Source organism: Scatophagus argus, chromosome 8, assembly GCF_020382885.2.
Source record: "Scatophagus argus isolate fScaArg1 chromosome 8, fScaArg1.pri, whole genome shotgun sequence".
NCBI classification, from domain to species: domain Eukaryota; kingdom Metazoa; phylum Chordata; class Actinopteri; family Scatophagidae; genus Scatophagus; species Scatophagus argus.
The window spans coordinates 16083270-16100067 of record NC_058500.1 but is presented as its reverse complement, the minus strand read 5'-3'; the positions used below and the strand labels follow the sequence as shown (position 1 = coordinate 16100067).

At 39.8% G+C, this 16798-nt stretch overlaps 1 protein-coding gene across 6 annotated transcripts in view; it reads right to left on the bottom strand.

Annotated features, from left to right (window-relative positions):
- Positions 1-16798, bottom strand: part of LOC124063310 (kazrin-like) — a 152251-nt gene that overhangs the window by 36307 nt on the left and 99146 nt on the right. For all 6 annotated transcript variants that reach the window (XM_046396829.1, XM_046396828.1, XM_046396831.1 and 3 more), the window contains one exon: positions 4736-4843. In XM_046396829.1, coding sequence (XP_046252785.1) covers positions 4736-4843 — 108 coding nt within the window. The remainder of the gene's footprint in view (positions 1-4735; positions 4844-16798) is intronic.

Here is a 16798-nt window from a genome sequence, read left to right as displayed (position 1 = left end):
AGAACAACTTCAGGTTCAGCTCTTTCTTTAATGCAGTTGTCCGGTACACTGCCCACATGTACGCCGAAGCCATGCCTCTCCGTCTGTCAAATTTTGCACCATAGCCTCATATTTGGAAGTGCTGATTCCTGAACAAATCAACCCAGTGCGCAGCAGAGGTCACGATCCACTGAAGCCAAGAGAAGTAGTTCACAGAGTAAGCAGAAATGCAAACCGTGCCACAGCCCAATGCTCACTGACATAGCATTCACCCCAGATACAGGAGGACAAGGACACCCAGTGAGACATTGTTAAAAGTCTTCTCCAAACCTTCACACCACACTGGGTGAGCAAACCCTCCTGTATCCCTGTGAGACTAAAGCTGGTCCATACTTCACAACTGGATGTTGGCATGGAACCAAGCCTCCTTCTTCACAACGGCTTTTTTCGTTCTTGGGGTTACATTTTTCTGGTTTTAGGAAAAGTTCATATTTAATAGATTAAATGTAAAAAAGAAAGAAATATACGTGCTTTATTTACTTCGGGTATTGGTGTGCTTCAAAATTCACTTGGTGTCAGTTGGGGTGATAATACTACCAGCAGACTGAAGGTCACTGAATGCAATGAATTTGCTGTTCCTGGACGATTTACTAAAGAGAAAGGGATGTGCTTACAAGAAAAATTTCAGACAGTCTGAGACCTGGCAATTTTAGGTCCACTGATGACTGACACATAACATATATTCAGCCCTGCAGCAGGGACTCGTACTTAGCAACTGTCACTGTGATGAAATGAATGAAAACACGTAGTGTGTGCTGGACCGACATGTGCTCAGGCATATTTTTAGTGCTGCGTTTCAAATATGAAAGTTGCAAGAGTACATAAATGATTGATTGATTAATTGATTGAACAGCACAGCTCCAAATCTAAAACCATAATGCAGCTCAGGGAAAAGTTCAATGTAACACTTCAGAAAGCTTTTTTTATTTATTTATATATGCCTTGGTGGTGTAACCTGCTGCTCAATGGATTCTCACGAAAGAGAAAAAGAAAACAGCAAGGGCAAATAATGCTTCCTTTCTAAGTCTTGAAATCTAACTTTCTGACATTCTGACCTTTGAGCTCCACTTGTCAGCAGCCCTCTTTAATAAAGAAGTTAGAAAGTGACAAAAACTGCAGATAATCAGACTGCTGCTCAGGGCCCTTTGTCAGTTTCAACTCAGTAACCTTTAGTAGAAAGGCCACAGGAAGCACAAAGACACCGAAAACCCTTTGTCTGTGAATGTCGTGGCACAGTTTTTCAGATTTCATGAGATCACACGTCTGTGGATCCACAGTGTGCAACTCCCATTCCATGTCTATGATGATTACCTTTCACCTTTTCTCTCTTTTTTTTGCCAAAAGAGCAGTCTGCCAGGATGTTGATCACAAAGTAAGCGTGACCACTTTCACATGTTATTTTGAAGATGACAATACAAACAATATCCGGTTACTGGATTCTGGCATAATTAAATGAGTCACATTTCTAACAAGTCTAACTACAGCCATTGTGTTTGAGCATTTCTGAGTAGCTATTTCTAATGTGTGTAAATTACAGTGGAGAGGCCTGGATATTGTTGCTGGAGGCAATTGAAGTGCCACTCTCCCAATTGCTTTAAGAGGGCTTTGGTGGGGGCAGGTGTTTTGGAAAGTGTCAGCGCATGAGAAAAATGAAAGTGCTCAGCAGAGACCACTGCACCCACACATCCCCATACACCCTCACGTTCTCCCTTTCTTTATTGTCCTTTTTTCATTTCTGTCTCTCTCTCTGCTCCTCCTTCGCTGTATGATTGTCCCTCATTAATCAGAATACATTTCCAGGCAAAACTATGTCCTCATGCAATCTATCACCTTGTCCTCCTCCTCCTCATGGTGCTCTTCACTGTTTTATCCACTTATTTTCCCCTGTCCTTCTCTGTCTCTCCCTTGCCTAAGCCTATTTTTTTTTCTGAGTGCCCTGTTTGACTTCTTTGCACTGACCTTTCTATTTAAACAAGCCCACAAGCCCAGCTTCACCCAGCTGACATCACTGCCAGTTAATGTGCAGTGCCGAAGCAGCACCTCTCTCCATAATAATGCAGTGCTCTCTGCTTACGTTTGTTCCCCTCTCAGTCCCTGTCTCTCTGTTACTGCAGACCCAAGATAACCCAGCCCCTTAGTTCCCTGCTCTCATTCTGATGAAACTTGCAGAGATATACGTGGCCTTGGCCAGTGCAGGGTCTGTTGGTGTGTGCATTGTGCTCTTCCTGTCTGCACATTTACACCATCCAGGAAATGAGCACAGATCTAATGCACCAGCTGGTATAAGCCTGTATTGGTATGAACACAACATGAAATCCATAATGATAAATAGATGCTCCCCTAGAAACTTCACTCAGACCTCCACTTACACAAATATAAATAGAACAGTACAGGAATCAGTCAGAGCTCAAAACAAAACCCGAAGTTCAACTAATAAAAAACATTTGGCCAATGAAAATAAACCCCAGTGGCTTCTTTTGTATTGAAAAGACAGAACAGATTCTCCTACAACAGCAGTTATCTACTTTCAAACCATGACTCATGAACGCTTTCCCTATCATCACAACATTGACTAATGCCAGCAGGAGAGAAGAGAGCATTGGCAACCAAAAAGACCCCTTAGCAGGAAAGGGGCTCTCTGGGCGACATGAGAGATCCATATTGGACCTGGCAACTATACAGAATCCACAGAATCCATGAGATGTGTTTGTATTGGTGCCATGGTTATCTACTTTGATAGTCTCTACAAGAATCCAACTGCTTGAAAGGGCTGGATCATGGAAACAGACAACAGATAGGGTAACTTTGTCTGGAGAGCTGATGACGTGAGGTCCGACTGACCACCCGCTTAGATAAGAGTCTAGGAATAAATAAAAACATTAAAGTTTATAGGCTGCTTGTGGGGATGGTTCATGGTGACTGAGCACTAACAGCAGAATTGTTAAAACAGAGTATGGAGTTTGATAGTATTCACTGTTGACAGAGCCTGAATGTAGCATCTTTTTACGAGAGGGCTGGAAGGTATGAATGCATTAAATGCAGAAGCAATAACAATTCAGATTGTCCTGATAAGAACCAGGAAAAAGCCTCCACTAGCTGAGAGCTAGCTAAAAAAAAGGTAACTACTGACTCAGCTCACTGAATTGAAACATTTTTCTGATGAATTTTCAATTTATAATTTACAAAGTGCTTACACAGCTGGTGCAAGAGGCTTAAAGGCACCATATTTAAGATTATAATGGCTGTTGTATAGTCAACTGAAAACATAAACTGACCATTCAAAGAGATCTGAGAGTTATGAAACATAGAGACTGAACTTTAAATTACCCCTGTGTGTGTACCTCTACAGCATTGTATTGTGATTGAATCTTACATGGTGTATCTTTAACAAAAATTGCATAAAATGTGAATACATTTCAGTTAATTGTAAATAAATTGCTTTAGAACATCATGCGAAACTAGTTGCATAAAACCTACACTTACCGAGTGCTGAGTTGTTACATTCTTCATTTATGCTTTTAAATACGTACTTAGAATGTCCAGGACTATTATTTACTCAGTGTATTATCACTATGCAATCCGCAGTGAGAGTTATAATTTGTGCCTGGTAACTGCAAGAGCACAAGCTGCACAGAAACAAATTAATGAATGTTCTGTTCCCAAGTCAATAGCAATGTACACACAAAGTAAATTAGATTGCAGATTTTTGTTATAGTCTCATTATTTCAAAATGCTGCTTGTGATTCAGTAGCAGAATTTACTGGCTAGCAACTGACATCTACTAAGGTGCTACCATTCTTGTTCTCACCTCGGTTTGAAACCCTGGTTCAGCCTTGGTAAAAGCACTTTATCTCAAGCTCTTGTGGATTCCCTATAGAGAAATGTATTTGCAGGTGCAAATATCTGCATATATAAAGTATAATTGTATTCTAGGTTGCATATGTTTGCCTGGCCTCATTATAACATCCTCCTGTCATGGCAGTGCAGGAAAACATGTATGCTATATTGACAAAAGTATTAGGACACCTGACCATTACACCGACAGGGACTTTAATGACACTGCATTCTACTGTATATACACAGACAGCTTTGCAGCTATAACAGCTTTCACTCTTCTGGAAAGGCTTTCCACAAGATTTTGGAGTGTTTCTATGGGAATTTTTGCCTGTTCATGCAGTAGGGTTTTTGTGAGGTCAGGTCATGCTAGAACGGAAAAAGGTCTTCCCCAAACTGTTGCCACAAAGTTGGAAGCATAGCATTGTCCAAAATGTCTTAGTGTGCTGAAACATTAAGATTTCCCTTCACTGGAGGTAAGGTGGCACAGCGGTTAGCGCTGTCGCCTCATAGCAAGAGGGTTCGAGATTAGAGGGTTCTGGATACTCCTGCTTCCTGCCACAATCCCAAAAAACATTCACATGAGGTTAATTAGGCTAACTGGCACATACATTGCCCCTAGGTGTGAGTGTGTGCATGTGCGGTCGTCTGTCTTTGTGTGTCAGCAGTGTGACTGACTGTCGACCAGCGCAGCTGGGATAGGCTCCAGCAGACCCTCACGGATAAGCGGTATAGAAAATGGATGGATGGATGGATGGATAGATGTAAGTAAGGGCTCAACCCCTGAAAAACAGCCCAACACCAATACTTTTGTCCATATAATGTACATTTATCTTTTTCAGCGGCATTGATTAGGTCTTACCTTTATCCAGTGAAGCATCAGGAGAGTTGAAGTCCATTAGGCTGGTGATTTCTGTCTTGTAGCAGAGGTCAGTGGCCGGCGGCTTCTGTCTCGGTTGGGAAGAGGGATCTGTGAGAAAAACAAATGACAAACAGGGTCAATTTAACAGACAACATAGAAAGGGATTTAGACTGATAACAGAGGTAGAGAGACAGAGGAATTCATCTGTGTTCCTGAAAATAAGGTTTGTACTCAAGGACGTGTAGCAAAATCACGTAAGTACACAAAATAATTTCAAATAAATACAAAGAGGAAGGGACTGACCTGTCTGACATTTTCATTTCTCTCACTGATTACTGACTTAACTTGTGTTCCTGTGGGTGGATGATGTCTGTTGAAGCAACTGGAGCTTTAAACTGCATTTCTAACACTTAACACAACAACTAATGACTATGGAGACAGCAGTAACAAAACGAGGAAAAGACAAAATGCCTGTGTACACCCAAAATGCATGAAAGAATTCTATTTTCAATTCATCACCAGTGTAAGTTTTCCTGCATGCACAGAATGCAGGAAAACATTTGGGAAACAAAATGATTAATGCGACACACCACACCATCCCTCTCAATACATACACAATGAACTTTTACTCCTCACTCTTTACTCTGTACTAACTCCACAGCGGCTTACCATTCATCAGCACAGCTTCTGTCTCTGGGGGAGCATGAACACACCACTGTAGCGAAAGCATGCAAGCTTTAACACATGCAGGCGCACAAACAAAGTCGCTGCTTTGAGAGGCTGCTGCATATAAATATTAGCATTTTTATGAGCAGACTGTGATTTGATTTCTGGTGAGGTTCAGTGGTTTCTAATATAGCTTTGGTCAGCCTCACCAGTGGGATGCAGCGAATGCATATTGAATACATTGCTCCAGGTCACCTCATATAAAAAGGTTTGCTAAAATGACTTTGTCACTTCAGCATGTGCAGTCCATTCCTGCCCTCCTCTCAGTCCAGCCCACAGATGCATGGAGAGTTTTATTCCAAAGTAAAATTCGCAAAAGGTCACTCCAAATGTTACTGCGCCTTGTTCTGAAGAAAAGTAGTCTTTGGCTGGCAAAAAACCAAAAAGATTTTCAAAGATTTAAGAGTCCGATTTGCCCAGCAAACTAAATCCTTTCCACATCATCCTTCGACCTGTGCTCCTCTCTGGCTCCCTCCTCCTCCTCCTCCTCGCTTTCCCTTCGCCGTCAGTCTACCACCCACCTACTAAGATGCTGATAGTTAGATAGATGGTTGAATATTTGTTCTAATTTAGCACACATGTGTTTGGGTAAAGTGCACAAGATTTAGGCGTGAGTGTGTTTATGTGCTGTCCTTATGGAAAGATTAGTCATCATGCTTGTTGAGCTGGACTTTACAGGACTACAAATAACAACATGGCTGCCTGTCCTCACCTAAGGTGGCAAGATTGGCTGTTTTTTAAAATTGCACATAATACTGTACTTTGTCACCCAACACCTTGAAATGTTTTTTCAAATGCGCCCACAGTGCAGCCTTTGGCACTGGGAACACAGTTGTCTTTTTTCTTTTTTTTTGAATAATAAAAAATTCACAGCGCATACTTATCTGCTAGCCTCAAGCTGCTGCCAAGCCAGTGGCTTCATGAAAATGTTTTATCTTCTCTGCATCGTGCCCTTGAGAGGCTCTCACCAACATTTAGAAACTTATCATGGGAAAAGAGGAAGAGTTTGGTGGAATGAATGCAAAGAAACAAGTAAACGATGAAGGCTGCTTGGGCAGGGGAATATTCTACAGCGTGAGCTCAGGTGTGACACTTTGTTTACGGTCTATGCAATAATGTTAGGCTGACAATAAAATATTTGATGGAATACTTTCAAATGACAGCAGAGAACTTGATTTATTACTTAACTCTGCATTGTCTTTATTCACTAAGACAACTCAGATCATTTTAAATCAGGTTTAAATGGTGGCATTTTCATACATTTTGGCTTTCCCTATTTTTTCTTTGTATCAAAGTGACCTAAATTTCACACTGCAACTGATTCAACAACTTATCTGTCATGGTCATTGCTCAAAATGTACATGTTGGCTGACTGAAAAAAACTATTTTGTTATTTATTTATTTATTGTTTGACCGATTTCGCACTAATTTGGATTTTCTGAGTCACGATAAGTTAGGGAAAGATGTTTTTCAACACTGCAGCTCTACTTTGTGATTTCAGCTGTTCAACTGTTTTTTCAATGAAATCGTGCAGAACCAAGCATCTTTATAAGAACCGGCTCATCTGGTTCAAACATATTTGTGGTGATTTCTGTCGTTTGGTAGATCAATTGGATGTTAGAAGTAAGGAGAGGTCAGGCTGCTGTGATTATTATCACTTCAGCTTTCAGACCTTGTATTGATGTGTTCAGTGATTTGTGCTTGTGTGAATAGCAAGTACATAGAAAAGAAAACTTTCATTTTTAAGTACTTTGGGGTATCAAGTGGGTAATTGCACTCTCAAATATTTTCTTGGTCACTGTCAATGAATCATTGTCCCTTTCAGCACACTAAATATTTGGGTCTGGTGAGGTTCAAGTGCCTCATATTGATCTTTTTGTGTTTATCTAAGAAACACCATAGACAGTGACACACAGAGCAGACAGACAGGCAGTGGGTGGGAGGATAAGACGATATCAGGGGCTTACAGCATAGAGGAGCTATAGAAATAATAAAAACCATAATCTCTTTTGTTGCTCTGGCTCCCTGAATTTGCTACCTGCTACAATGCATCTTGAATGTCAGTGAAGCTTTCTACAAACCTTTACTTAGGCTTGTCATATGAATCATGTTTGGGGTGATATGTTGAGGATTTAAGATAAGTATCATTTCCTCTCTCTGCTTCCATCATTTCTCTGTTCTTTCCTCATTTCCTCACATGTCAGGCGGAATATTATCTGACAAAGATTCAAGCTCACCTATCATCTCCCTGCATATGTTAATTTTAAAATTAGATTAAAAAATAGACATATGTTTGCAGGAGTAAGACAACGCAAACATTATAGTAACAGAAAATAACATGACATCAAAGGTGTCTGAAGGTCCTCTTTTAAGCAATAAGAGAACAGACAGCTTGTGGGAAATAATTATACGTTCAAATCACGTTTATTGGCTCTGTCCTGACTGCTTCCTCACACTTAAGTTATATTTATTCTTTGTTTCTGTTTTATGTGGACACAACAGCAGCACATTGCATTCAAACATTTTTTCAAGATATATAGATTTGATGAGAAAGCAATGAACTGCACTACACAGAGACTTTAAAAAATGCTAATAAAAATGTATCAAACTTTATGGCTTGGTTCCATTTTCCTCACCATCAAACTTCCTCTGTTCACTTTATCAATGAAAAGCTGCTTAACCAGCCGAGCAAAGGTAATGCTGCTGTAATGAAATAAATAATGATTTGGCACAGAGACTAAAACAACTGTTGTACACCATGTGGCGATGCAATGATGTAATTATCCAAATCACTATGTCCTTGCCAAACAGGATCTATTTGCGTTGAAAGAACAACTGTCTGAAAACAGCTTGTCTGAAAACAGCGTGTACAACATACAGAAAACGAACTTTTTTTTTTAATTAACTTCCTTTTGTCACTGAAAATTGAATCTCTAAAGGTTTTGAGTTGTTGGTTGGACAAAAACAAGCAATCTAAAGATGTGACATAGAAAGGGAAAAAGATATAGTTTACACAGATTAATTAGATTGGTTGCATCCCGAACTGTGTTTTAATGATCTTGCTAAATGACTGAATGAATCCTGTTGCTTACTATGTACAGTCACTCCACTTACTCTTTGCTAATGTATGTGGTCAACCATCTTCTCCAGGTTAACTCAATATTTTTCTCAAAACATATAAACTATTATAATCTTCTGCTTGAGAGAGACAACAGATGCACGTCTTATTCTCAGTGACCCCACCTGACTATTGACTGACTATTCCTATGGGAGTCTGATGCTAACCTTTACAACCTTGCAGTAAAATTTAAATCGAGGATTGAGGTTTTGTCAACAAGAGCCCCCTGTTGTTCCTCTTCTCAGCAGGGATGAAGCACAAAATCATTGTCAGAGAGAAATGCATCTCCCAAAATAAACTATTCCCTCAAAATAGAGGCAGACGAGCCTCCTTTGCCTCAATGAATGTGGAGGAAGATTTTGTTCAAACTACAGACTTCATTGTGCATTTTTTTCCTCCAGAACTCAGACAATTGCTTATGTGGATCCATATTTTTAGTAGTCGATCAGAAGATAATCTGTGAAGCTGAGGGAAATGTTCAGGCACTACTTTGACAGTTGTTATTATTATGGTTGCTGTGGGTGCCACTGAAAATAGGTCTCATTATTTCCCACGGTTTAATGCACAGGATTGTTAACTGGGGCTTCACTGTACTTCAAGATGAGCACAGGTAGGAATGCATCAGCATATTTACACAGGCTCATGTGTCAAACTCGACAGGATGAAGTGACAGCAGTTTATAAATCACTGAGTATTTCTCTATAATCGCCATGTGAACACTGTAATGATCACTGTTGTGACCAGTATCAGAACTGGTTACCTGTTATGGTCCTCAGCTGTTAGCACAAACACATGCAAAATATTCCTCTTGTTTTATCCCCTCTGTTAGGCCCTGACAGGTCCAAGCACTCAGGATGATTTTACTCTCATTGGAACACACTAAGCTGACATAATGATAACAGACTCCATCCTATGGAAGACAATGATACCTTTACCTAGCAGCAAGAGCTGCTCTGTCAAGAAGCAGAACGATTGAATCAAACCTCCACATCCAGTTTCTGCACTAAAACGCATTACTTTACATTCACTCAAAGTTCAAGTTCACAGGTTTGCAGGCATTATTATAGACGTAATTCAAGCAGTCACAGCTCTAATGAGATAAACTCCAGTTATGGTATTAAACGTCCCATACTGCAATGCCCTTCTGGTTGAGTGTTTCAGCAGTCCTTAAGGAAAGATCGAGAGGAATTACTAGCCTTCATGGTCAGACAGTTCTCTCTCTCTTTCTGTGTCTCATACTCCTGTCATCACCTCTGTCTCTTGAGTCCTCTCTTCTTCCTTAGCTGACTGACTCCACCACTCCAACGTCACCTCTCCTTTCCCCCTCCTCATTTTCTATCCTTTCTCTGTCATCATTTAATGGGGTTCCCCAAGCACTTCTCTCGTCAGAGCCTGCCATATTTTATCTCCTGGCACAGCGCAGGAAAAGACGACGGCTGGAACAAAAGAAGGCCCTAATGAGTAGTGGAGGTGATTAAGGAATGAATAGGCGCTGCTGCTGGAACCTTCACCGAACCGCCCATGTTCCCCGGTTCATTCTGCAATCTGCAGATAGGCTCTGCCTCTCTTTTCTTACATCTGCCACCCGCCTTTAATTGCACTGACATTCTCCAGTCCCGAGGCTGCCGGACTTGTGATAAAGCTTGCATATTCATGCATTAATCACCACCAGCCAGGACAGGGTTTTGCCCCTCTGCATCACCTGCCTGCAGACCCCAATTCAAGGTGTCCTTTAAATATCTTTCAGACAAATTGAACTAATGGACCAGGGGTGTGAATGGGGGCTTAACGTTTAGTCACCCACACTAACCATCCGTGATCTCCAGACGACTTGTCAATTCATATTGTAATGGAAGGCTACTGAATGTACTAGGCGTGCCATTCAAAGGAAGTGTGTAGGCTGGGGATGTTATTAGTTGGTGTAAGGGGGACTCTGGAGAAAATGAGCTGCTGCCTGAGAGACTAAACCAAGGAAAAACAGGCTTTTGTTAACGCGTGAATGTCATTTTCATAGTGGTCATCAGAGGAATGAACACATCACTACTGTATGCAGGGTGAAAAATGGCCCATTTGCAAAGCTCCATCACAGACAGAGACAGGTGCCTGCAAGCACTACAGCTCTAAAATGACCTGAGCATGGCCACTTCAACACCATATTTGTCCCTGAAATCAAAGCACTTTGAGAGATGGAGAGCTGTGTGACAGCTCTTATCAGATAACTGAATGGTGATGAAACTTGTGCCCACTGACATCGTGCTGCACTTAGATCTCATTTGATAGGCCAGATTGTACCCCCTCCACTATGTTCTCATCTTTACTGATGCTCTTCAACAGCCAGCTTTAGCTTGAGGATGTTTATATTATGTATACAGAGATAATGGGAGATTGCAAGTTGAAATTTTCAGGGATGTGCAGAGGATGTTAGAGAGGAGATTTTTGCAAATAACTGAATAAATAAAAGCCTGGTAGGAGTATTTTTGCAACAGTGTTAAAGGGATATTAAAAGTGAGCATAAAAGGAAAATACATGCAATTTTGTATGCATGCATTTTTTCAAAAATGATTGGTGTCCACAAAGGGTGCATTACTGTGGCAGGAAAGCAGGAGGGAGGGTACAATTGCAATATAAATGTATTTATTTATATTTTTTCAAAAAAGCATCCAGGAAAAGGGCAGAGATGTCATGGGGATAAATTAAAGAACAAACTTTTGTCAGTTTCACATCAAACATAATTACAGGACAGTTTGTTGTTGAAAATCTAAAATAAGGTTTTTGAAGCAATAAGGATAAAAAAATTAAATTGTCATCAAGGTATAATTCAGTAGTACATTTTTTTGTTAAATGAGAAGATTGATATCATTTCATATCTGTCCGTCAAGCCAATGAAGCATATTTCCCAAAACTATTCCCTTAAACCAAGAATATTCAGTTAGTCAAACTGCATTAATGATATTCTGACTAAACATCCTTACAATATTAGCAAAATACACCCTGGGACTTAGTATTACACCACATTACTTTCACCAACCACGTTATGATAGAAAACAGAGAAACTGCTTACTGCTTACTTAATACTTAATAAACTAATTTGAAATTTGCCTAAAGAATGAATATGGAGATATTTGAATAATTATCCCAATGCAATTATGCAAAAATCCTAGAAGGTAAAATTGAAAATAACTCCTCTGCAGCACCCCTAAATTTGTTCAGAATCAATTTAATAAATACTATCTCTAGCAAATGTATTTCATGAGCAGTTGTTAGCAGCAATTATGACTCAAAGACGATGTAAAATTATTCAAGTTTAGTATTCTCCAAAGGACCTTGGGAGGATGAAGGGTTTTTTTTTTCCATATCCCCTTGCTTTGGCAAATCACATTAAACAATGACATTATGTGCATTGTTTGCAGCTTGTATTTTAGTACTGTTAAGTGTTATAGTGCATAATGTGATAATCTGCTAGCATTTCATAACATTTCATCTGAAACTGCCCTTACATAGCAACGTGTCTGGTGAAGAAATGTTTTATTCTGCTTCTGCCACATTAATGGGTTTCTGTTTGGAGTCTCTTGCACTGTGAGGTGGTTTTGACTGGAAAAGTTCAGTCAAAAAGAACAATGTAATTAATCAAAATTGTTTTGATCTACTGTGTGACCATGATCAAGTCCAGCTTAAACTGAAGGTGTTTGATCTGGTAGTCATTATTAGTTGTCTGGTCTTGTCCATTTTTGTTTCTTTATTCACGCAGGGCAGTGTGAATTAACAGCATTTTAAATGTGTCAGGGTTTGTTCAACACCTTATGCACATCCAAAGCTCTATCATAACTAAAAATAGACGAAGCCAGTAAAACATAAATGACACAAAAGGCTTATCCTTCCACTGGATAAGGGACAATGGGAGGAGACACACAGTGCATCATTACATTTCAGAACTTACTTAGAATGTGTACTGGTGCATTTTGCCAAGTATCCTCTGTTGTCATTATCCTTTTTAGCCGCATGAATGGCATGAAATATAAACACTGCAAAGAAAATGATTGTTAGAGCTGTTTGCCGTTGGGTGATTATCCAGTCTTAAGATCTTTGTTTACAGACATATATTAAAGACATTTTGTACTTAATGACCACCACCACATCAACCATGATTACTGAATGTTGACTGTTCAAGTAAATTCCAAATAAATCATCCATGATGAATGACTTGAAAAATTAACGACGGTACTTATTTTTTTATAATACTAATGGTACTTTGTGAAGGGTAATACTTTTCTTAGTTGACAAAAGAACAATATTGTAAGGACACAGAGATATCTGGAGCAGGAGGAGGAGACAATTTACGGCTGTGAAGCTTTGAACTATTTACAAAACTAAAACATAATTATAAAACCAAAGTTTTATGTGCAAAATAGAGGAATAAGGAAAAGACTTGCACCACTCACAAGGCTGTCATTGTTATGCATATTCAAAAATGACAGATTTTGCTGTACAGCTCCAGTCTGGATGCTTCAACTTAGCAGAGCATGGGCATCTACTTCAATAAACCGTTTCAGCACATGCCACATGATGCAGAAAAGTATGCACACTAATTTCACTGCTCGTTTTGTCTGTTTGCAAAAACTGCTAAACAGAACAATTAGAAAAAGGTAAATAGGCAAGAGTAACAACCAAAGATTTCACAGAAGAAAGCTATGTTTCAGTGCTGCAAACAATGTCACAAAAACTTAAATATTGATGGGTGATGGGTGTCAGTTAAGAGTCAATCTGACCTCATCTAATCCTGAGGCTTATATAAGGAGGAACTGCAGCTGTTCGGGAAGGTATTTCTGGCTCTTTTAGGTGCATCATCACTCAGGCAAAGATGTGTGCATTTAATTTGAGGTCATGTCATTTCTCTTAGATGAGCGTCTGTCCTCGAATTCCCATCCTGTCGTTATTAATGCCACAATGTCACAAAATGTGGTCCTATGTCAGTCTCTCCTTCCATATGATGAAAAGCTTGGCACATGGAGAAGGACAGTAGGGAATCTGGTCTGGGGCTTCATGTGCCAACGAGTGGACAGAAAGAAAGAAGTGAGAGGGAGAAAGAGATTAAATGCCAGCAGATATGTCAAGTGAGAGCGTGAGAGATGGGAAAGGAGGGAAGAGGGAGAAAATGAGAGGAGGAGAGATGCAGGAAGTAACATCCGAGCAGGAGGAAGGTTAAGAGGGAGAGATGGCAAAGAGTAAAGACAATATATGAAGATAAGGTTTTCCTCTCCTAAATCAAGGAATAATGCAAGTATAAGGTGGGTGGGAAGGATGGAAAGAGCTCAGCTCTCAAAGAGAAATAAAGCAGCTGTCACATTTGAATGTGCTATATGGGTTTGGATGTGTTTGTACCATAAATTCTCACATATTTATCATAAATGCAGAGAAATCCAGACCTTTATTTGCAATAACTTAATATGAATGAATATTAATGCATATTTTAATAAGAAAGCACCTTGTTTTCACATCTGGTTTTCTTTTAAGTATCTATCTATCTATCTATCTATCTTTTAGTTTATGCATTGAATGAACACTCATTTCTTGGATTTCTATGTTTTTCAATACCTCAACTTTCATTGTAAAATGTCATTCAGTGTAGAAGGCAGAGGAAGAATTTATTTTGCTTTACTTCTGACAATAAACTCATTGACTTTGATATGTACCTGCTGCTTTGATAAATTCTGTGTAATTCAGCAGTACAACACATACTCCACACTAGCCTTTGTTTCTTGTTTTAAGAGAAACATAATGCCATCCATCTGTTTCCAACTGATTCCATGTTACTGCTATCAAGAATAAAACTCAACACTCTGTTCCCAAAAGACTTTGCTTTGCCCAGACACCCATGTGTGTGTACATGTACAAACTGATACAAGTTTGTACATGTACAAGTATATGTTAGCTCTAATACCAAAATACTGCTGCCCAGTAGTTTCAACTCTGCAGCTGTGAGAAAAAGACACACACACACACACTTCCCATTATGATATGAAGCTCCCACTCCTCTGCAACTCATCCCAGACTGTAACAACTCTTCTATCCCTCTCTGATGAGAGGCTATCAGCTGAGGCTCTCCTTCGCTCCACTTTCTCCTTTCACTCTCAAACTCACTAACACCTGACAAATACCCATCTCTGTTTCCTCACTTTCTCTTTCATCCGCTGACTTTAGATCATTTCTCTCAGACTCTCCTCCTCCAAATCTCGGATCATTCCCCGTCTCCTTGTCTGTCTCTGCTTCCCCCTCACCTTCTGCTCATTCAGCCTTTTCTGACTTCATCCTCCTCTTTGGTCCATTTTAACCCCCCACTCTCAGTTCATTTCAGTGTCTGGTTGCTCTCTTTTCTTTCTCCTCACATGCTCTCTGCATGTCTCTTCTTTTGGAGAGGATTTTTAGGCTTTTAGGAGGTCATTTCTGTCCAGTATTTTTTTTCTTCTCATGTCTCTCTAACATACACACATACAAATTGTGTTTCAGTCTGTTTAGCTCCAACCTTTAATGCTCCCTTTGCCTTGAATAATTTTTGGGCGAGTATCAAAGCCCATATTGAGTGATAACAGCTCACTATCTTCCAAGCACAATAACAACATCAACTTAATATGTGAATTAGACACAAGCAGAAAAGCTGGCACACTGATGGATTCCGTAACGTCTGTACCTTTTGCCGTGTGAAAATGTGAACCAAAGCACAGAAGCACCAAAAAGATTCTGGACACTGGAGAATATTGCCACTGACCACTACATCTGTGTTTCTACATGTACTTTCCAGGATGCAACACACAGTCCATTAACTGGCCCTAAGCACTGAAGTGACTGCAGTGTCTGTAGAAAAGCATTGTGGCCAACGTAAATGGAAGCAAAGTAGGTCTGATCTTTAAGAAATTGCTAAGTGGCCTCAGAAAACAGAATCATCATCACTGAAAAATAACATCAGCAACATAACATAATAACTCCTGCTTCATATTAGTTTCTTGTCAACCAGCAACAGCAAAGACAACAGCTGTGCTAAAGTGGCCATTCTTTATCCAGAGGTCTACTAAAACACACGCTGTTCATCACTGATACACAAACAAACTGGTCTGATTGATGTTTTTTAGTGCAATATAGAGGATGAACTGAGTTTAATGCTGACTGAAGTCCTTGAAAACCAGCAGCCAATCACAGTTTGACATGTATTATAGCCTCCAGTGTTGTGTTTTAATGTAATGTGCAAAAATTAGCCAAGATCTAGATGTATTACGGAATCAACACATTGAACTGACAGTGAACCCACTTGTGTATCTCATATTTAAAAAAAAAAGAAAGATGATTATCTGTAGATCTTTTCGGTCCTGCATGCTCAGTGTTTTTATTTGGATTGGACTATAGGTGACAGACACCAGGAGAGGGCAGTGAAAACTGGCCTGGCAATGTCTCTTTCTTCCTACTGATGTGGCTGAGTCTTTGGCAGACAGATATGATGCCATATTGAAGACATTAAACTGCCTGCTGCGCTTTTTCTCTCAAAGTGGGGAGCCTGGACTCATCCAGGCAAACCATGCTGTTCGACATTAAACTGGTAGTGTCCATCGGGGAGTTTTAAACTGGGCTAAACACCGAGTCTGTGTGAATGATGGTTCAACATTTAGGGACATTTGAAAATTTTAAACTTCTGTTAATCTAAACTATGAAGTTGCTTATTGCTAGTTTAAGTCAAACAAGGATATTGTTGTTATAATGCTGTTATTCCTGTAGTATCATTCATTTCATAATGTTTGGGCAGTCCATAAACATGTTTATCTTTAGATGAATGTCATCCTCTGGCATGGTGCTCTGTTGATCCTTAAAGCCCACAGGTGAGACATCACTGAGCAGAGTCCCTGGAGTGGCTAGCACTTTATTGTCTTTGTGAACTCATTCAGCTTGATAATCTGCTCCTGGTGCTCCAACAGGAAAACAAGGGAATAAAATTACAGTCGGAAACTGAAGCATCAAACAGCTCTTACATGATAAAGACTTGGCTAAGAATGAGAAATGATCAAGAGGGATTTGGGCAAATTTATCCTTGCTGTGAGCAATACGTTTGGTCGATACACAGAACTGCAGTATGCACTCATGAATTGGATCTCTTTTCCCAATTAAGACCGTTGAAGGCAACAAGATTCTGTCCATTCGGGGATTATTATGCATGCCTCTGTGCCTCCGTGCGTGGC